The 22,960-nt window shown below is 32.6% G+C and overlaps 1 protein-coding gene and 1 long non-coding RNA gene across 2 annotated transcripts in view; both read left to right on the forward strand.

Moving 5' to 3' along the window:
* Positions 1-3,068: 3,068 nt before the first annotated feature.
* The window catches only part of LOC141543764 (uncharacterized), an 87,163-nt gene continuing 67,271 nt past the window's right edge, over positions 3,069-22,960 (forward strand). The window contains exon 1 of the long non-coding RNA XR_012482515.1: positions 3,069-3,210. This is a non-coding gene — a long non-coding RNA (uncharacterized LOC141543764). The remainder of the gene's footprint in view (positions 3,211-22,960) is intronic.
* On the forward strand, positions 3,967-21,801 carry REDIC1 (regulator of DNA class I crossover intermediates 1). Its single transcript, XM_074267222.1, has 4 exons — positions 3,967-4,090; positions 6,045-6,174; positions 19,215-19,294; positions 20,613-21,801. The coding sequence occupies exons 1-4, from the start codon at positions 4,054-4,056 to the stop codon at positions 20,621-20,623; spliced, it is 258 nt and encodes an 85-aa protein (XP_074123323.1). The 5' UTR covers positions 3,967-4,053; the 3' UTR covers positions 20,624-21,801.

Genomic DNA, 22,960 nt, shown 5'->3' on the forward strand with positions numbered 1-22,960 from the left:
CTTTGGTCCATTCCTACTTTATAGGAGGACTGAAATGTTCATGCCATATTTCAAAATATACCCTGAATTTTCCAGAAGGCACCCCACACCTCTGCCATATCACTCCCTCAGGGGAAAAAAAAAAACAACAACAACAACAACAACAACAACAACAACAAAATCCAAGAATTCTTTTCAAAGCTCTCTTCAGCAGAGGATTTACTTGCACACAAAATCTGTCTCTGTAGAGTGTTCAAGAAGACAAGATGTTTTGTCAGGATGAAGATGAGAGAGAGTGAGCTGCAATGCAAATATTTGAAACAGCCAGAACATCCAAGCTTACCCAGAGAAAATTTTAATTTCTGATAAAAGGGAGAGTCAGATCATAGACTCCCAACAACAAACTTCCACTTATAGGGAATTTTTCCACCCGAGCCCAAGTTATAGGGGAGTTTTTGTTATCTTTGGTCTTTTTATCGAGTCACCAAACTATGATGTGTACATTATTTGAGAGAGAGTTTTGGGGTAATCATTTTATTAATTATGGTAACATAACAAAAGAGGTCAGTGACACTCTTGAATGTCAAAGACCCTTCATGGAACCCACTCAAAGTTTATATGCCTTTGGGAAAGTGGATGTTCCTGAGGATGGCAATCAACTCTGGTTAATAATAAGAAAGAATGAATATTACAATGAGAGGTGGATTTATTCTAATGAGAGAATGGAGGTGGGGACACGATTCTTATTGCCCAGTTTTGAACAGAGACTTTTACTCTTATCTTGCTTAGGTCAATTTAAGCAAAAAGGGATCTACCTTTGCTCAGACTAGCTGAGAGGAACGCAGACTGGCTGGAATTCATCTTAAATTAAATTCTTTGCAAAAAGCTCTTTCAAGAGTTCATTCATCATCCACCCTGACCTTAAGCTTTGACCTAATCTTTAAATGAGGAAGGGAAAAAATCCTGCTTCTTCCCAGTATTTGGTACTTAATAATCATTTCTCTCAACTCACACATTATATGACAATACAGACAGAGGTTCCATTCCACAGATGCAAAGGAACTTACCCAGATTGAGAAGAAAGTCCTGTCTAGAAACAAAGATCTGAGTGTGAAAGGATGGGATTGGGGGGGGGGGGGGGGCAGAGCAGAATAAGCTTCAAAGTCTGAATCTGAGAAGGGAAGTTTTATACTCTGGAAATAGCCTTAGTTGAGAATGGGTAATTGATGTCAGATGTGGAGGGCAGTAAATCATTTCTATCTTGACCCAGACCTGGTGGAAGTTCCCAGAGTCACTTATGAATATTCAGCTCAGGTGGATGGCATTTCCTTATTGGGACTAGAAATTGGTTGAGAATTTGACTTGGCTATTTGAGGCAGCAGGGAAAAAGTTGTTTCATATACTTACTGGCTATGTAACTTTGAACGCATATTAACCCTGTTTTTCTCAGTTTTTTCATCTGTAAAATAATTTGGAGAAGGATATAGCAAACTGCTTTCATATCTTTGCCAAGAAAACTCCAAATGAGGCCACGAAGAATTTTACATGATTAACTAACATCAAAAATATATTTTATGGGCATTAGGAGCCTAAGTGACTTCTGTTTGTAATTTTATGTAAAAAACAAATCCAACTCCTCATCCCAAAATTTACACATGAATAAACTGAAGCCCTGAAAGATTAAATGTATTTAAATGTCTTTTCTCAAGGATACCTAATTTGTAGCAGAACTTGAGATTCAAATCCAAGACCTCTGATCTTCCCACATTCTTCCCACTATTCCATGTTTCTTCTCCACACTTTTAAGTCAACATTGAAAAAGGTAGCATTTATGAAGAATCATAGATCATTTGAAAATCATCAATAGATTATTGATAGGAGGGAGAAAAATGTTTCCATAGCATCTTTCTTGACAGTGTAGGAAATTAATATCTGGTATTACTGGTCCTTGGAAGGTATTGTTACCAAGTTCCTAATAATTTTTTCTAGGTCAAGAGGAACCAGTGGTCTTAGAGCATATAGATAACTCCCTGGGATTCCAAGGTACAACTGACTTCTACCTCCTTTGGATTCTCCATGTCTAATTACTCTCCTGAAAGGCTTTTCAAGGAAATATTTGTGTATGTGATGGGAGGAATAAAATATTTGTTAAATGAATTGAAAAAGACCTTATCAGAGAGGATGCTGCTTATTTGAGAGTAGAGAGCATTTGTTTGCAGCATAGTGAAGAGTTAGCTTTCTGAATCAGAAAAACCTGGATAAAATGACCATCTCTGATACCTCCTGGTTATGCAATCCTGAATAAGTCACTTAACCCTTCAGAGTTCCAGGAAGCTTCTCTGTTGTATAGTAATTGCCAGTTTATATTAGGGTGTTTTTTCATTGGGAATTTCCTAACCTAATTAAATTACAGATCCAAATAATACCCCCCCCAAAAAAAGAGGCATTTCTTCCACTTGTGAAGAAAGAATAGTCATGGCTCTTTTAGAGTAAAGCTTTTATTAGTTTACTTCTATGACAAGTTCTTGACACAAAGTAGGTGTTTAATAAATGCTTAATGAATGATTGAATTCAGATATTTTATCCTAGGAATTTTAAGTTTTTCAGAAAGTGTCAATGTTAGCATAGTCAGGGAAGCAGGACAGTTTCAGTTGTGGTAACAAGAAGGAAACAGTTGTTGCCAGTATCCCTAATAAGAACACACTTTGCTTTCTCGAACTTCTCTGTCGTTTTTCTTAATTAGCTTCTTATTCCATAGTTGCATAAGTAATTGAATTCATAGGTAAGACCTTTTCATGAAAGGACGTAGTAAAAAAAAAAAAAAAAGCTACTCTAGCCCCTAGTGTTCCTGGGTAACTTTCCATGTGTCTTGTACTTCTGTGGTATGTGTGTGACCTTGCATAGGGTTTATGGACAGGATTATGCTGTAATTTGCCTAATGTCTGAGATCAGAGAATTCTAAAAGGTTGGACAAGGTCAAAGGCTGTTTGTTAACACTCCCTAAGGCCTTTTTTCTTTTTTGGCGTACCTTTTTAAAAAGGTGTCTCACATAAAACAATCAACACCATAACTGAAGGAAGTTGTGTTATCATACCAGAATGGGGTTTTGGATGCTAATCCATGGAGATTTCTCCTTGAAAGATGTTATCAATAATTTTATTTTCTAAAAGAAAGCTTGAAGATGTTTTCAGAAAAGCCTGGAGAGACTTACATGAACTGAGGCTAAGTGAAGTGAGTAAAACCAAGAGAACATTTGTACATAGCAACAAAATTATGTGTGATCCACTGTGATGTATTTGACTGTTTTCAACAATGAGGTGATTCATTGCAGTTCCAATAGCCTTGTGATGGAAAGAGTCATATGTATCCAGAGAGAGGACTATGGGAACTGAATGCAAATCATAACAGTATTTTCACATTTTTTTTTTTGTTGTTTGCTTGCTTGTTTTTTTCTTTCTCATTTTTTTCCCTTTTTGATAATGATTTTTTTCATGCAGCATGTAAAATGTGGAAATGTGTTTAGAAGAATTGCATAAGTTTAACCTATATTAGATTGCCTGCTGTCTAGGAAAGAGAGAAAGTGGGGAGGAAGGAAAAAGTTATGGAACACAAGGTTTTGCAAGGTTAAATGTTGAAGACTATCTTTTTAGGTATTTTGAAAAATAAAAAGCTATTATAAAAATAAAAGAAAGCTTATAGTAAGTTGTGAAATTCAAGATCTTCAAATGATTTTCTAGAAATTAACATTGATTTGTTTTGCCTAAATTAAATAGGGGCTGACTTAAAAGGCTACAGAATAAAAATATGAAATTATTACCCCAAATTTTGTTTATGATTCTTTAATAATATTAATATAATAATAAATATTTATTAACATGCATCTGTGTTATCCCACTAACAGCAATAACATATTACTGAATTAATCCTATGACTACACAACTACAACAAATTTTCCCTTACCTTGAAATATTTTAGGAATATTTTGAGAAGAAAAAGCTAAAATCAAAGAAGTTTGTGGGGGTTTTATCATCCTCTAAAAATTCTTCAGTCAGTTTAGATCTTCTCGATTTGCATATGGTAAATCAGATTTCTATGAAGAAGGAAGAAACTGGTAAGTATATATTTAAGATTCTGAGAACCATATAGTATCTATAGCTTTAAGATTAAGAGGCAATGGCAAATATCTTTAAATTCAGCTAAATTTTGTATTATTAATTTTTTTAACTTTAAAACATACAATATATTACATATATGTCCAAATAAATATATTTGTATATATCTATGTTTAAGTAGGTGAATGTTAGTTGATATAAATATCTTTTTACTAGTTCTTATTAGATTCCTAAAGAAGTTTTGTGAATTAACATTAAATATTTCTGAAGTAGTTGTCCTGGCTCGTTTTATTTTAGTTCACTAATTCCATAATTCTTTAAATATTCTTGAGGAGTTAACTTAAATTTGTTATAAGGATATTTGTTAAAATAGGCAACAGAGTTTTTAGGTTTTTGTAATAGCAGAAAGTATAAATAATTGAAAATTTCTAAACTATTGTAATAACAGTATGCAAATAGCCTTTGAAAGAGGCATTGTGATATACCAAATAAATCATTTTCATTGGCAATAAGTACAGAGTCAAATAAATTTATATTTGTTATCATTCTATCTATTTGTCTGTATCCCTTGATTTTTTTACTCCAATCTGCCCTCTATATTTCCTCATTCTACCTTCTGGGTAGCCAAACTCCCATTCTGGCATTGAGTCTGCTCTACTTCAGTGTACTCCATGCTCAGAAAGTATTCATTCCTTAGATCTTCATTCATTAGTAAGCATTCCCATTTTGTCAGCGTGTATTACCATATAGTTAATTTTAAAAGGAAAATGTTTTGATTATATGAATAATTTAATCATATTGAGCTATAGATGGTTGCTAGGTATAATCCTTCACTGAATATTTATATTGTAAAGAATGCAAATATAGAAAAAATTACAAATGTATCTCTAGTTGGTATCTTATTCTGGAAGAGTATTGTTCTCTTCCAGATGCTTTATAAATAGGATTTTTTAACTGGGCAATTGACTTTTCAGGAGTTGCTAATAACTGTTTCAGATTATGTTTTAAAAGTTTGGAAAAATAATTTGTATTATTTATTCTTGAGTATCATAAGATGATTTTATTTATAACATTTTCACTTTTCATTGCTATTTTATTGGCTAGTTTCTTTCCTAGAATGGGACTATTATAGGAGATATTGTGTTTTATGTATGTTTAAAGGTCTCTGCTAATTTTATATATTCAACAATGATTAAATTATCAATAGCAACAGTTTTGATAAAAGTTATTATGAATTCTTAGTTTATCTTTTGAGACTTATTTAATTCCTCAAATCTTTGAAGAGTTTCTTAATTTTGCATATTCAATTGTGTGTACATACACACATATGTATATGTATGCATCTATGACAGAATGAAACATATGAATTGGAGAGCATATCTGTATGTGTTGTGAGAGGGGGGAAGGAAAAAATGGTAGATATAAACTTAAGGTGTCAGTCACTGCCTTTGAACAAAAGCACATTTTCTTTAATAGCATATATGATTATCTATACATACTTATATATGCCAGTATATGTATATATAGAAAAATATACATACTACATATGAAAAAAAAACTATATACTTTTCATTTTAGGTAGTATCTGCAAATGTACTTTATTAGTTACATAAGCATTGTTGTTTGGAGATCTAAATAGGTAGTTTCTTTATGCTTATAGAAAATTTGTCTGGTACAAACCATTTGTACTTACATTTTTATGAAACAAACAAAATAAAAATAAACAGATAAAAAGATAGATATAAAGATATTTATAGAGAGATTTAAAAAAAGATATAAAATTTAGGTTAGGGTAATATTGACATATTTGGGGCAAAAATCTTTCCAAAACCAGTTACTTATACATAGTAGGCAATTAATAAATGGTTGTCGAATTGATTGAATGTGGCAAAAATATTTAGTACTGCTTTATAGTTTCATATCATTTAGAATTTGAACTTTTTTTCATTACAGCCACTGTGGAAAAGCCAACATTTGTAAATGTAAATAGGAACACAAAAATATGCATAAGAAGGAACAATTTAGAATTTTCAATGCCTTCTCATTATAAAGTATCCAACCTCTGTCTCAACATAAAAAACAGGTAATTTAAAACTTGGTAACATACTGAAAGTTGTTTTTTTTCTTTTCTTTTCTTTTTTTTTTTTAAATTTAGAGGCTTTGATAGATTATTGTTAACTTTATATACTTGATTGTATATTCAAGAGTGGGATATTGTGTTACTGTCATTCTCATTCCTAACACTATTTTTCATCTCTCAAAAATCCTCATTTGCCTTTGTAAAATCATTGCTTTAGAATTGTCAAGTGGCAAAGCTTATAACTATCTTTATCTATATTTCATACAGAGCTTTAATTTCTTCATCATGTGTTTCAAGCCAATTTTTGTGCAATTATTTAACATTTCTGACTAAAAACTCCTGAGTTAGTGATTCCTAATTTGGTAAAAAAAAAGTGATAGTAAGAACCCTGGATTTAAGTAAAAGGCTCTCAATTCTTTTAGAAAGTGCTGGTTGCTCTCTCTGGGAATTTGAGCCAAGTTATTTTCCTTTGTCTTTGGATCTCAGCTTCCTCATTTGCCTTCAAGAGGTTAGATTAGAGTATTTTCAAAGCCATTTTTAGCCTGAAATTGTATGATTCTCTGAATCCATGACTTCTGTATCTAGCCTCCTAGATATCAGAGCTATATGCAAGATCTTTTAATTAATGTAGTGCAGTTAATTAAACTGTAAGTAGAGGAAACTATGAGTTACCTCTCTTAATGTAAATTCTTGACTGGCTGAATTGTCATACCGGGATCAGGTCATCCAATAATAATTTAACAGTTGATGGTTGGCTTGATCATTGATTGACAGCCTTGTATGCTGTGGGAGGAGAGTTAGGAATGCTGAATGATGGTATAAACGGTATTCTTTATTTATTTGTCTTCACTAATCACCTTAATAAAATATAAATAGACAGAACTTGAAGGGAACCTGGGTGCCATGGGATTTCTATTAAATTCTCAGAGTTACTTTATATTTCCTTGTGATTGTGGTAGAATTGGGCATCTCCAAATAGTTCATTACTCTAAAATACTTCTAAAATGTATTTACCATCTTTTGTGGTATTGAATATGTTTGAGAGATATCATTTCTGGATAACTAAATAATTTTATTAAGTAAGTCAGAATTTTTACTAAAAGTTCAGTGATATTCTCAAATGTTAAAGGCCCTCATGACAATGGATTCATGGTTTATATGCCTGTGGAAGAGAAATGTCTTGAGGGTGATAGTCAATTTTGACTGATTAACAGTTAATGAGAAGTAGACTTTACAAAGAGAAGAAAGCTCACTCCAGTGAAAGGCTGAAATTGATATCATGTAACTCTTGGTCAAAAAGACTCTTTCTGTATCCAGACCATCACCTGCCTTGAGAAAGGAAATTATCTTCCACCAAAGCCTGACTTAATTGGGTGAAGTAGCAAGATAGAGAATGTTAATTATTTCTTCCATCAGCCCTGTCATTGGGAGATTGGATAGGAAAAAAAGAGAAAAAGCTTGGATTGCCCCAATTTTAATAATCCTTTATTAATATGAGAGAAATATCCATTTCTTTCACTACCCAGCTCAGTTAATACCTTTCCAGTTAGGAAATGATATAATATCATAGACTTTGAACATTTAATTTGGAGAGAAAACTATCAGTTTTATAAGTTTCCATAAACTTATGTAGAATGTACATTTCAAAATTATTACAGAGATAATAAATTATATTGAAGTCAAGTTTGTGTTGTAACCTATAAATTTTTCTTGTAAATTTTCAGGAATAAGCATCAGCAAAGGATAGACATTAAGAAAGGATCTAACTCCGTTGATAGGTTGTTTTAAAATAATTGGCGAAACTTTTTTCTTTAGCTGAAAATACCTATAATTCAAGATGGAGCATTTATTTATTAATATCATTTTTAGGTCCTAAAGCTTTATGTTTTATGGAATTGACTTGCTTGCATAGCCTTTGACTCTAGTCCTTTTTTAATAAAGGGGTCCTTTATTTACTGATACTTAATTTGGTTTCATATTATTTATAAGCAATCCATATATGAAGCCATGCTGATCAGATCACTTCATGTTATATCAAATTATTATTTAGACTGTTCATAGTTCTCTCAGACTTCCCTTATCACTGAAATATGAAATCCTAAATGCAATTTATCAGTAGGACAGTTATTGTGCTATGAGTAACTCTAACAAAGGTTCTCTCTTCTTTTGAGGTTACTTGTAGTCAGTCCATATAAAACAGTCTCCATCATGTCTTCTGAGATATTTTTAAACTGGCCTTCATACTGGAGAGGTGACTGTGTTGTCAGGAAGACTGGAAAACCACTGAGATATATTGTATAGTAGGTCAGGGATGTAGGTACTAAATGATTATCATTAAATTCATCACTTCTCTGTCTCCTAGTGCAAGAGATCTTAGTTTGATGCACTTTAATTTCATGATTTCCAATTTGATGATTTAATGATTAAGTCATTTAAAAGTGTATCACAAAAATCACATAATTGATAGAGTTTTGGATTTTCATTTCCTTTTCTTAATTTTAGGGTTTAATTTATTGATTTCTTACTCTTTTTACCTCTTATTTGATAATTTGTTTGTCTCCTCTTTACATATTATTTCATTGCCTTTAGAGTTTCTGATCAGGCAGAATAGTTTAATGTTAGTTGGATTTCCTTTATGTTAGTCAATCTTTTTCTTGATTTCTTGCAAAAACTTTTTTCATAGAATTTTAAAGTGTTTAATATATCTAATGCTACCTTGCCCTAGTTCTATCCCAATCATGTAACACAACATGTTTTAGTTATTCCCTAATTTATGGGTATTGCCTCAATTTCTAATTTTTTGCCACTACAAAGAGAGCTGGTACAAATATTTTAGAACATTGTTTCTCTTCCTTTTTCCCTGATCACTCTAGGAAACAGGTCTAGTGCTCTTGCTAGGCAAAAGATTTTATGACTCTTTGGGCATAATTCCAGATTGCTCCCAAAATGGTTGATTCAGTTCAGAATTCCACTAATAATGTATTAATATCCCTCTTTTCCCGTATTCTCTCCAACATTTGTCATTTTCCTTTTCTATCATTTTAGTTATTCTGATAGGTGTTAGATGATAGTTCAAAGTTATTTTCATTTGCATTTCTCTAATCAATAAAGATTTGGACATTTTTATATGACTATAGTTTTGATTTCTTCATCAAAAAGCTGTCTGTTCATATGCTTTGACCATTTTGATGAGATGCAGGAATGGGGGGAGAGATCCCCTCTGGTCAGAGGCACAGGTCCGATGTGAAAGAATTCACAAACCTGAAATCTATATGGCAAAAAGGGATTTATTGGCACCGAGAAGCCAGCTTGCTAGGAAGACAGATTTCTCAGTGGGCAAAAACTCCTGTTAGGAAGATAACAAAGGTTAAAATTGAGAAGAGAATATCTTTACTAATGGGCAAAAAGTCTTTGCAGGACAACTTGCTAAAAAGAGAGTTTCCTTGGCAAGCATAATCCTGTTTAGGACTTTTGCAAAGACAGTTTGACTAATCTTTGGTTATATGGATAAATCTTGGCCTGGGTGCTGGGGAGCAATTTGCATGCTATCAAGCCAACATCTCCAATTGAATAAAATCACCTAACTGGGAGTTTGAACTGCTGGGAGTGGTTTAGGACTAATCTTCAACTCCACAGAGGGTTTGACCATGTCCCTGGCCAAGTTCTCCAACTGAATAAGACCACTTAACTTGATTCCCTGATGGTGGGCGTCTCCCAGAGTTCTTGGGTCTCAAACCCAAGAACTTCCCTCGAGAAGGGGGAAGTTTCAGGGTTCACCCCCATTATTTTCCCCCAAAAGATCTCAGTTTACATCAATTTGACAAGAGTTCTCTGTGTAATTGAAATGAGACCTTAATCTTTTTTTTCTTTTTTTTTATTAATTTTTATAATTATAACATTCTCTTTGACAGTACATATGCATAGGTAATTTTTTTTTTATAACATTATCCCTTGTACTCCCTTCTGTTCTGAATTTTTCCCCTCCTTCCCTCCACCCCCCTCCCCTAGATGGCAGGCATTCCCATGCATATTAAATATCTTATAAGTATATCCTAAGTACAATATATATGTGCAGAACCGAATTTTGTTGTTGTTGCAAAGGAAGGATTGTATTCAGAAGGTAAAAAATAATCTAGGAAGAAAAACAAAACAAAACAAACAAAAAAAAAAAAAAAACCCAATGCTCACAGTTTACACTCATTTCCCAGTGTTCCTTTTCTGGATGTAGCTGATTCTGTCCATCATTGATCAATTGGAATCGGAATAGCTCTTTTCTATGTTGAAGATATCCACTTCCATCAGAATACATCCTCATACAGTATCATTGTTGAAGTGTACAATAATCCCCTAGTTCTGCTTGTTTCACTCAGCATTAGTTGATATAAGTCTCTCCAAGCCTCTCTGTATTCCTCCTGTTGGTCATTTCTTATAGAACAATAATATTCCATAACATTTATATACCATAATTTACCCAACCATTCTCCAATTGATGAACATCCATTCATTTTCCAGTTTCTAGCTACTATGAAAAGGGCTGCCACAAACATTTTGGCACATACAGGTCCCTTTCCCTTCTTTAGTATTTCTTTGGGATATAAGCCCAGTAGTAGCGCTGCTGGGTCAAAGGGTATACACATTTTGATAACTTTTTGGGCATAATTCCAGATTGCTCTCCAGAATGGTTGGATTCTTTCACAACTCCACCAACAATGCATCAGTGTCCCAGTTTTCCCACATCCCCTCCAACATTCATCATTATTTGTTCCTGTCATCTTAGCCAATCTGACAGGTGTGTAGTGGTATCTCAGAGTTGTCTTAATTTGCATTTCTCTGATCAATAGTGATTTGGAACACTCTTTCATATGAGTGGAAATAGTTTTAATTTCATCATCTGAAAATTGTCTGTTCATATCCTTTGACCATTTATCAATTGGAGAATGGCTTGATTTCTTATAAATTAAAGTCAATTCTCTGTAATTTTGGAGATGAGGCCTTTATCAGAACCTTTAACTGTAAAAATGTTTTCCCAATTTGTTACTTCCCTTCTAATCTTGTTTGCATTAGTTTTGTTTGTGCAGAAACTTTTTAATTTGGTGTAATCAAAATTTTCTATTTTGTGATCAATAATGGTCTCTAGTTCTCCCTTGGACACAAACTCCTTCCTCCTCCACAAGTCTGAGAGGTAAACCATCCCATGTTCCTCCAATTTATTTATGATTTTGTTCTTTATGCCTAAATCTTGGACCCATTTTGATCTTATCTTAGTGTGTGTGGTGTTAAATGTGGGTCCATGCCTAGTTTCTGCCATACTAATTTCCAGTTTTCCCAGAAGTTTTTGTCAAATAATGAATTCTTATCCCCAAAGTTGGGATTTTTGGGTTTGTCAAATACTAGATTGCTATTTTTATTCACTATCTTGCCGTGAACCTAACCTATTCCACTGATCAACTAGTCTGTTTCTTAGCCAAAACCAAATGGTTTTGGTGACTGTTGTTTTATAATATAGTTCTAGATCAGGTATAGCTATTCCTGGTTTTTCTTCACTAGCTGAAGCATAATGCATTTTGCTCAAGCCACCCCCCCCTTTTTTTTTTTTACTCTATATAATCCTCATTTTAAAATATATTTCTTCTAAACAATATATTGCCAGATTCTAATTTTTAAGCCATTCTGCTATCTGTTTCCATTTTATGGATGAGTTCATTCTATTCAACTCAAAACTAAACTTACTAGTTATATATCCTCATTCTTTATCCTTCTCTCCCTCTCTTTTTATACTCTTTCTCCTCAGACACTAATTGATGTTTAACTACCACTTCCCTAATTTGCAAATCTTTCCCTTATCGTCTTCCCTTACCCTCCTATTCCTTTATCAATTCACCCTTTTGAGTCCCCCACTTATCTTCTCCCCTCTTTTAAGAATCTTTCTTAAAAATCTCTCTTTACCTTCTTATTTCTTGATTTGTGCATTCTTCTAAAAATGTGTCCCTTATTCTGTGCTTTCACCCTCCTATTTCTCTGAAAGTTAAAAAGACTTTGATACCCTTCTAGAGATATGCATATGTTATTCCATCTTTAAGCTAACAAGTTCTGAATAAGGTTCTATTACTACCTACCCTTCATCTCCTTTTACCTACACTTTAGTAGTTCTTTTATTCATGCTTCATTTATATGAGAAAATTGCTTCATATTACTATTCCCTACCTGACTTTTATTTTATTTTATTTTTAATAGTTTTTATTTACCAGATATTTGCATGGGTAATTTTACAACATTTACAATTGCCAAACCATTTGTTCCAATTTTTCCCCTCTTCCCCCCCTCCCAGATGGCAGGTCGACCAATACATGTTAAATATGTTAGAATATAAATTAAATATAATATATGTATACGTGACCAAACAGTTGTCTTGCTGAACAAAAAGAACCGAACTTTGAAATAGTGTACATTTAGCCTGTGAAGGAAATCCAAAATGCAGGTGGACAAAATTAGAGGGATTGGAAATTCTATGTAGTGGTTTATAGTCATCTCCCAGAGTTCTTTTGCTGAGTGTAGCTGGTTCAGTTCATTACTGCTCTATTGGAACTGATTTGGTTCATCTCATTGTTGGAGAGGGCCACGTTCATCAGAATTGATCATCATACAGTATTGTTGTTGAAGTATATAATGATCTCCTGGTCCTGCTCATTTCACTCAGCATCAGTTCATGTAAGTCTCTCCAGGCCTTTCTGAAATCATCCTGTTGGTCATTTCTTACTGAACAATAATATTCCATAATATTCATATACCACAATTTATTCAGCCAATCTCCAATTGATGGGCACTCACGTAGTTTCCAGTTTCTGGCCACTACAAAGAGGGCTGCCACAAACATTCTTGCACATACAGGTTCCTTTCCCTTCTTTAAGATCTCTTTGGGATACAAACCCAGTAGCAACGCTGCTGGATCAAAGGGTATGCACAGTTTGATAACTTTTTGAACATAGTTCCAATTTTTTTTTATTAATTCCCTTGAAATTCTTGACCTTTTTTTTTTTTTTTCCTGTGAACATTATTGTTATTTTTTCTAGGTCATTAAAATAATTTTTGGGAGTCTGATTGGTATAGCTAAATAAATAGATTAGTTTAGGTAGTATTGTCATCTTTATTATATTTGCTCGCCCTGTCCAAGAGCATTTAATATTTTTCTAATTAGATCGGACTTAATTTGTGTGGAAAGTGTTTTGTAGTTTTACTCATATAGTTTCTGATTTTCCCTTGGCAGATAGATTCCTAAATATTTTATACTATCAGTAGTTACTTTAAATAGAATTTCTCTCTGTAACTCTAACTTTTGGACTTTGTTAGTGACATATAAGAATGCTAATGATTTATGTAGATTTAATTTGTATCCTGCAACTTTGCATTCTGGAGAGCAATCCGACTTTTATTTTTAAAGATCATCTTATCATATGAAACCTCAAGCCTTCTATCTCTGAATGCTCTTTCACACTACTCAAGTAATAATAACACTCTTAAGAATTGCAGATAATGTTTTCCTGTGGAAGAAATAAATATTTTGATCTTATTAAGTTCTTTAGAGTTGATCTTTTTTGTTTACCTTCTAATGTATTGCCTGGGTTGAGCATTTTTGTTTTGTTTTGTTTGTTTGTTTTTTACAACTTTCTGGGAGATGAGGGTAAGGAAGTATGGAAGAATAGGAAAGGTCTCCCAATGCAGACTCTACACCAAATCCATCATGAAATTCCCATCTCTCACTTTAGATACTTTTTCTTCATGATCCAATGGCTCTTCAGTGCAAAAATCTAGAGGAAAAGCCTTTCTTTCATTGTTCATATTACATCAGCAATTCTTCCTCTTCTCTTGCTCCCCCATGTAAGTAGTTTCCTTCTCTGCTATTTCCTTCCCCAAAAGATATTGATTCAGTTGAAATCAGGGAATTTAGTTCATAGTATTTCAGATCAATTCTTCCATCTTTGTTTTTTATTTTTTAGGCTTCTTTCAAATATTTAAACTAATAATTCTTCACCTAAATTCTGTGGACTTTTAAAATTTTTGATAACATCATTTCAATATAATTAATTTCCTTTGTACTCCTTTGTATTTTATGCAATTAAAAACATTCTTTTGAGAGCCAGTTGGCTTCATTGGACTATCAATAAAATCTATGACACAAAAAAGAAACCCAGCTTTTTTGTCTCATAATTCTGTCTTTCCCTTAAAAATAATATGGAATGATTAATTTCATTACTTAGCATGTTTTTGATCATTATGTTTTACAAATCAAATAATATATTCAGCATTGGCTTTTTTCAAAACTGTTTCCTCTCTTGTTGAAAGTTGATGTTTTTTCATTGATGATTAGACTTAGATTTGCATATGTTATTTTGGTTTGAAGCTTTTTTTTAGAATATATTATTCCATTTCTTCTAATGATTTCTCTTGAATGTGGAATAAATTTATATTACTCAAATTGTCTTTCCTTCATATTTGAGAGTCTTTATCCTCAGAGTTTACAACATTTGTTATTGAAATTGTTAAAATTTTGGAGTTTGAAGGGCAAGTTTGGATTTTTTTTCTATATTATCTTAATCAGTGATTTGTTGTCTCTAAAAATTCTGAAAATTTTTCTTGTATTTTTTCCTGAATTATGGTTCTTAGGTTAAAAACCAGAACAAAACTTTTAGTCATTTCCTGTTTGATGACAGCTCCATCAGCGATGAAGGGCTAATGATGAAGCATTAGCCTCCCAAGGATGAATATTGATTGAATACAAGTTGAAACATGTTATTTTCTACTTTTTTTCCTTTTCTTTTTTGAGTTTTATGCAAAATGATTAATATAGAAATGTTTCACAGAATTTCACATGTATAACATATTTGATTGTTTTCCATCTCAGGTAGGAAGCAGGAGAAAGAGAGAAGGAAAGATAATTCAGAACTCAAAATTTCAAATAAAAATATTTAAAAATTGAAAAATCTAATGAAATCTCAAAAAAAAAACCTTTTTTGTACATTTTTTTTGCTTAGGAATAATTCTTTTTGCAATCTATCCTCCCTTTAATCCCCTTCTTGTTTTTGTAGAATGACTGAGTTGGTATTAATAACATAGTCACTAACTTTACAGGCTATAAGCAAAGGGACTTATAAACCATTTATAGTACTATATAAACAGTAGTTTTCTGATCATGCACATCCACAATAAATGCATTTTTACATCTTTTCTCATGCAAATTTCTTAGTAATGTGCTATTGTAGCTTATTCCTGTCTACTATGTATCGTTCCTCTGCCCTGTGAGCAATTTGCAATTTGGTAGCACCAGCTACATAATATTAGTATTAAAATGATTGGCCTCTACAGCTACAAAGCATTTGAGTATTAAAATGATTGGCCTCTATAGCTACAAAGCATTTGGAACTATTTAAAGAACGGGATTTATCTGTTTTGCAGATGGCAAGAAACAAGAATAGTTAACTCAGACTGTAGATCTGGCATCTAAAAGTATCTTTTCAGCCTACAGTCGGTCTGAAATAGAATTGTAGTAGAGGTCACCTTAGTATAACCCTTTCATTTTACAGGTAAGACTCAGAAAAGTTATGTAATTTGTCCAGTGTAACAATACAGCTAATAAGTGACAGATTTCCAGCCAGGATCACCAAGCATGGCCTCTGATTGTTACCAGATTGTTACCTTGTTATTAGAGTGACACATTATCTAAAATAATGGCTCAATTCTCAGAAGGTGCTTAATAGAGATAAATCTGCCCAGATCTAGAACTAGGTACTAGACAAGGAAGCTTTCAGTTGGCACCTATTCCATCACAATAGCCCAATATAGTCTGGAACTTCCTCCTCCTTGGCTCCACAAGATATATTTCCAGCTAGACATTTTTTCCTAGTGTCTATAGACCTCTTTGTCTTATCTCCTATGCCAAATTGGGCTGGAAAACTGATTCACTATAACTTTTTTCTTGGATTTATTCATCATGATTCAATCTGTTACATTATTTTTGTTTTATGGGGGAATATGGAGGAGCTTGTTGTACTCTGCCACTTGGCTTTATCCTCCCTAATTTTTTTTCTTTTATATTGTTTTATTTTTTTACATTAAAGCTTATTATTTTCAAAGCATATGCTTAGATTTTTCAACATTGTCCCTTCTAAAACCTTCTGTTCCAAATTTCCCCCTCCTTCCCCAACTCCTTCCCTTAGATATCAAGTAATCCAGCATATGTTAAACATGTTAAATATGTTAAATTCAATATATGAATACATATTTATACAATTATCTTGCTGCACAAGAAAAATCAGATTAATAAGGAAAAAATGAAAAAAATAAAATGCAAGCAAACAACAAAAAGAGTGAAATTGATCATCACATAATCTTGTTGGTGCCATTTACAATGATCTCCTGATCCTGCTCATTTCACTTAGAATCAGTTCATGTAAGTCTTTCCAGCCCTTTCTGACATCATCCATAACATTCATATACAGAAGTTATTAGCCATTCTCCAACTGATGGGCATCCACTCAGTTTCCAGTTTCTTGCCACTACAAAAATGGCTGCCACAAACATTTTTGCACACATGGGTCATTTTCCTTCCTTTAAGATCTCTTTGGGATATAAGCCCCATACTAACACTGCTGGATCAAAGGGTATACACAGTTTGATGGCCTTTTGGGCATAGTTCCAAATTGCTCTCCAGAATGGTTGGATCATTTTATAATTCCACCAACAACGAATTAGTTCCCCAGTTTTCCCTTTTCTGTCATCTTAGCCAATCTGAGAGTTGTATAGTGGTACCTCAGAGTTGTCTTAATTTGCATTTCTCTGATCAGTAGTTATTTAGAACACCTTTTCATATGATTAGAAATGGTTTCAACTTTTTCATCTGAAAATTGTTTGTTCATATCTTTTGATCATCTATAAATTGGAGAATGACTTGAATTCTTATAAATTTGAGTCAATTCTCTCTATATTTTGAAAATGAGGCCTTTATCAGAACACTTGAATGTAAATTTTTTTCCTATTTTATTGCTTCTCTTTTTATCTTGTCTGTACTGTTTTGTTTGTACAAAAACTTTGTAACTTAATATAGTTCAAATTGCCTACTTTGTGTTCAATAATGAACTCCAGTTCTTCTTTGGCCACAAATTCCTTCCTTCTCTACAGATCTGAGAGGTAAATTATTCCATTCTTCTTCTAATTTACTTATAATATCACTCTTTATGTCTAAATCATGAAACTATTTTGGGCTTATCTTCATATATGGTGTTAGGTATGGGTCAGTGCCAAGTTTCTGTCATACTAATTTCCAGTTTTTCCAGCAGTTTTTGTCAAATAGTGAGTTCTTATCCCAAAGCTGGGGGTTTGGGTTTTTCACACACTAGATTACTATAATCATTGACCATTTTGTCTTGTGAACCTAATTTATTCCACTGATCAACTACTGTATTTCTTAACCAGTTCCAAAATGGTTTTGATGACCGCTGTTTGATAATACAGTTTTAGGTCTGAGACAGATAGTCCACTTTCATTTGCATTTTTTCATTATTTCCCTTGAGATTCTTGATTTTTGTTCTTCCTATGAACTTTGTTATTAATTTTTCTAGATCTGTAAAATAATTTCTTGTGAGTTTGATTAGTATGGTACTGAATAAGTAGATTAATTTAGGTAGTATTGACATTTTTATTTTATCATTTCAGCCAACTCATGAGTACTTGATATTTTTCCATCTGATTAGTTTGCCTTTATTTGTATGGAAAGTGCTCATGTAGTTCCTGACTTTGTCTTGGCAGATAGACTCCCAAATATTTTATATCATCTACAGTTACTTTAAATGGAATTTCTCTTTGTATCTCTTGCTGCTGGACTTTGTTGGTAATACATAAAAATGCTTATGATTTTTCTGTGGATTTATTTTGTATCTTGCAACTTTGCTAAAGTTATCAATTGTTACTAGTAGTTTTTTAGTTGATTCTCTAGGATTCGCTAAGTATACCATTATATCATTTGCAAAGAGTGATAATTTGGATTCCTCCTTACCTACTCTAAACCCTTTAACCTATTTTTCTTCTCTTACTGCCAAAGCTAACATTTCTAATACTATATTGAAAAGTAATAGTGATAGTGGGCAACCTTGTTTCAGCCATGATCTTATTGGGAATAGTTCTAGTTTGTTCCCACAAATAACAAAAATCATATGATAATCTCAACAGATGCAGAAAAAGCATTTGACAAAATCCAACATCCATTCCTATTACAAATACTAGGGAGTATAGGAACAAATGGAGTTTTCCTTAACATGATCAGTAGCATCTATTTAAAACCATCAGCAAGCACATATGTGGATTTGGTATTTTGGTTAGTGATATAGTCAATTATGCTAATAATTTTCCTAATATTGATCCTCCCTAATTTAAAAAATATTGATTACAGCATTAATAACTGACATTAATTCACTTCTAATTTCCTTTTTTTTTTGTGGGGGGGATGGGGAGGAAAGCCCTCAGAGACTAAGTACAACATTTAAACATGAAAAACCAGGGAGTTTATAAAGGAAGCATGGTGTCCAGGAAGAAAAAATAATAAGGTTTTAAAGAGTTACATTTTCCCCTCAGTTTTTAGGTTGCTTAACTATTGGTTTATCTGTTTTTGTGCTGAGTTCAGTTTTCCATATTTTAGCAGAATAATGACTTCTAGCTTCTTCTATGGCAAAGGGGAAAAGAGTGAGATGTCTGGGGAGAAACATTACAGATACAGGAAAAAAATTACATCCAAATCTTCAGTGACAATCCTAGTTTATGATCAAACCTCAGAATCTGTGAAGGAATGTTATTCAGTGAGTTCTTTGAGTGGACATTTTTCATAATAAGAATTTTTTATTTTCAAAATACTTGCAAAGATAGTTTTCAGGATTCACTGTTGTAAAACCTTGTGTTCCAAATTTTTCTCCCTCTTTCTCCATTTCCCTTTTTCCTTAGACAGCAAGTAATCCAAAATAAGTTAAACATGTGTAATGTTTCTAAACATATTTCCACAGTTATCATGCTGCACAAGAAAAATCACATCAAAAAGAAAAGAATGAGAAAGAAAAAAAAACAAGCAAACATCAACAAAAAGGTGAAAATACTATGTTGTGATCCACATTCAATCCCCAAGGCCCTCTATGTTTGCAGATGGTTCTCTCCATCACAAGTGCATTAGAATTGGCCTGAATCACCTCATTTTTGAGGAGAACCAAGTGTGTGGACATTTTTCTAGCATTAATTGATGGAGTTTTTACTTTGTACAAGATTATAATATCATTTTATCTTTGGAATAAGCTGAAATTACTTTATTATATGAAGCTTAATTTCTTAGTTTTAGATGTAGTAGTAGGGGAGATTTATAGCAAATTGCTATTTCAGTCTTGATGGTCATATGATACCATTTCATTTTATTTTATTTGTATTTCGTATATCTTGTCCATCTTTGCCAAATTCTATAGAATTGGTAAATAAGTTTCTCTGAAAATTTGGAAGAAGAATCTTTTGCCTTTTGTTTTTTGATTTATTTCTTATCATCATCAACAACAAAAAAAATTCTTTAGTATTTTTTTCTTTAGCATTTGTTCTTCCTGGAACACTCCTTTATTGAACTAAGAAATAATTTGGGTTTTAATTTATATATCAAGTGTTCCTATAACAAAATAAACATTTTTATAGATGGTAAACATATCTAGGGGTGAAAAATGTTGAGGGGTAAGAGATACCCTAACAGCAATGGAATCATGAAAGAATTCCCAGTCCCAATCTGCGGGAGAAGTTTTTGGCAAAAAAAGAAAAAAAAAGTTTATTTTCACACTGAGAAGTTACCGGGGCAGGCCAGTTCCAAATAGAATTTAGCAAAGATTTAGGTACAGAATCTTGTCTTTTATTAGTCTTCTATGGTTTGGGACTAGGGAGCCATTAGGGACTAATTTTCAAATCAATAAAAAGTGGTGATTGTTTCCCAGACCAAAGTGATTCACAAATTAATTAATTAATTGGAGGTGGGTGATTCCCTAGGAAACTAGTAGGAGAGTGGGGATCATTTTTAGAATTTCCCCAGGCCAAGTGGCCAACTGGCAAGTACCCTCCACAAAGATCAGGGGACATAGTTCTATCATATCAAACATATAGATGTTATGACTACTTATCTTTTCAATATGATTTTGTAATGAATTTCAATTTCTGTAGAAGCCCTTATATTTCTAATTGTGTTTTATTGCATGTCAGAAAATAATTTTTCTTCATAAATTTTAAATTAACTTCTTGAGTTAAAACTTTAAAGATCGAAATTAAAGGAACATTATGATAACATTTAACTTTTGTTGACTTATAACAGTGAATATTTAAATATGGCAGATATACAAAATGTAAATAATATAGCCAAATTATTGAACTTTTTTTCTCTTTAGATTCTCTTTAGATGAAGAAGATGTGATTTGGAAGCAAGATCAACATTTATAATAAACACCAGTCAATATTACCCAATAACTTTGCTTAATAAAATAAATATTACTTTTGGATGGGAGGAGAAAAAAATTATAGATCACAGATTTAGAACTGGAAGGGGTTTTAATGTGCAGACTAGCTCAATCTCAATTTATAGATGTGGAAACTAAGGTCTGGCAAAATGCCCTGGGTCATACAAGGTATAAATATTGAAGGTAGGAATTAAAACAAAATCTGATTTTAGAACTAGTATTCCTTCCATTGTATTATACTACTTATCCCTCAGTAAAAGTCCAAGTGTTTCTATTGAGATTAATATGAGAAAATAAAAATGGACATTACTTTGGAGCTGGTTTTTCACTGATCATATTGTCGATTTTTCCTCCTTGTATCTATATTCAAACACATGAGACAGACTAGAATCCAGACTTTTTTTTTGACAAATCAATGTTGACTGGCATGAGTTTTAAGCAAATAGTTGAACAAGCTTAAACCTAGCTACATATATGTGTCATTTAAAGCCCTTCACAACCTGGCTCCAAAAGTATTTTAACTTTTTAAAAAAAATACATTTATACTCTTCCTGCTTTCTGAAGTTCTACCAATCTAGTCTTCTTACTGTTCCTCACATGCAAAGCTTGTCACCCATCAATGTGCTGCCCCATTTATACTTTTCTTTCATTGGACCTTACTTACATTTGTTTTATTTTATTTACATTTATTGTACTCAGTTTTAAGTATCACAGTCATTGAAAAGCAGGACAGTCAGGTTAGTGAATAAGTTGTTAGTCCTTGTCATGTTAAAATCAATTGAGTTAGTTTAGTATGAGCAATTTGGAAAAAAGACTTAATGGGAAAATGCTGGTTTTGTAAGATTGTCATGTGGAAGAGAAATTAGACTGTTTGGTTCCAGAGGATATAATTAGGAGAAATTGATAGGAAATGCAGAGACAACTTTAGATTTGAAATAAGGAAATTTTTCCTACTTATAAAGATGTTTAAGTATTAACTGGACTGCCTTAAGCTAGTTTGAATTCCCCCTCCTTGCAGATCTCAAGGAGAGACTAGACTTGTGTTTCTTGGGTATAAACATATTGTTAAATCCTTTTGTGTGCAGGTTGAACTTGATAGCTGCTAAGTGAGTTCCAGCTCTAAAATAATGTGGTTCAATGAAAACAAGACTTCAGATGTTTTAAATAGTTTCCTACCTAGATTTGATAGTATAGCATTGCTCTTAAAGAAAACTTTTTTTCCTAAAACTTTGAGAGAACTCCTATTGAGTAAATAGCCTCTACTAATACATATCAGCAACTGTTGTCTAGCTAATAGACAAAGAGACAGTATCATAATGAGCATCAAGTTTCCTTTAGAACTGAAACAATTTGGGTTAAGGTTCTGCCTCTATACATATATAAGCTTTGTGACTGGTCATGTCATCTTTCAGTTTTATAAAACTTTTAGTTGCTTTTTGATAAATTCAAATATTTTCTCAATCGTTTAGCTTGAAACTATTGTGAAATTGTCCATTCTTTTTTTCCCCTTAACAAGTAATAAATGAAATGTGTTCTTATTTTCCTTGGAACTATGTATCTTTTTTGGGGGAATTATCTATCTGATGAACAGACAAAAACTGTGAAAATGTTGAAGTTCAAACATGGAATTTGAGAAACAGAAAAAGGTAAATGAATTATAAGGAACAATCTAAGGATAAATTGTTTACATTGAAATATGGGAAATGATCATGTGTACCCTCTGAAATCTATCATTAGAAGTCATGGAGTCATATAAGAAGTTTGACTATACAGAAGGTGTGGGAGTGGTTTTGTTATGTGTTAATGATCATAATAGAAGAATAGAAATAGAGGAAGAAAGTGATGTACTGTTAGAGAGGGAGGAAAGAAAGGTGAGGGAAAATTATCTCATATAATTAAAGGGCATATTTTAGATATTTATACACAAGAGGGAATTGAGAGGACAAGCTAACATGGATATTTAATCTGAACTGGTCAGAAGAGGATAAGAATGCACACATAGGGTTGAATAGAATAATATATTTTAACAGGGAGATAAGGGAAAAAAGAAGGGGGTGGTATTAGAGGGTAAATTAAGGGAAGGATTATTTCTAAGCAAAACAAGTTCTAATGAAGAATCTATAAAATATATTTATAGCTCTTTTTAGGTAATAAAGAATGGGAATCTGAGTGTTTATCAAATGGTTAATCATATAAATCTCATGAAGTAATTGTGCCATAAGAAATTATGGGAATAGTCAGCAGATTTCAAGCTCTACAGATTTCCCACCACAAACAGA

This window comes from Sminthopsis crassicaudata, chromosome 5 (genome assembly GCF_048593235.1).
Source record: "Sminthopsis crassicaudata isolate SCR6 chromosome 5, ASM4859323v1, whole genome shotgun sequence".
NCBI classification, from domain to species: domain Eukaryota; kingdom Metazoa; phylum Chordata; class Mammalia; order Dasyuromorphia; family Dasyuridae; genus Sminthopsis; species Sminthopsis crassicaudata.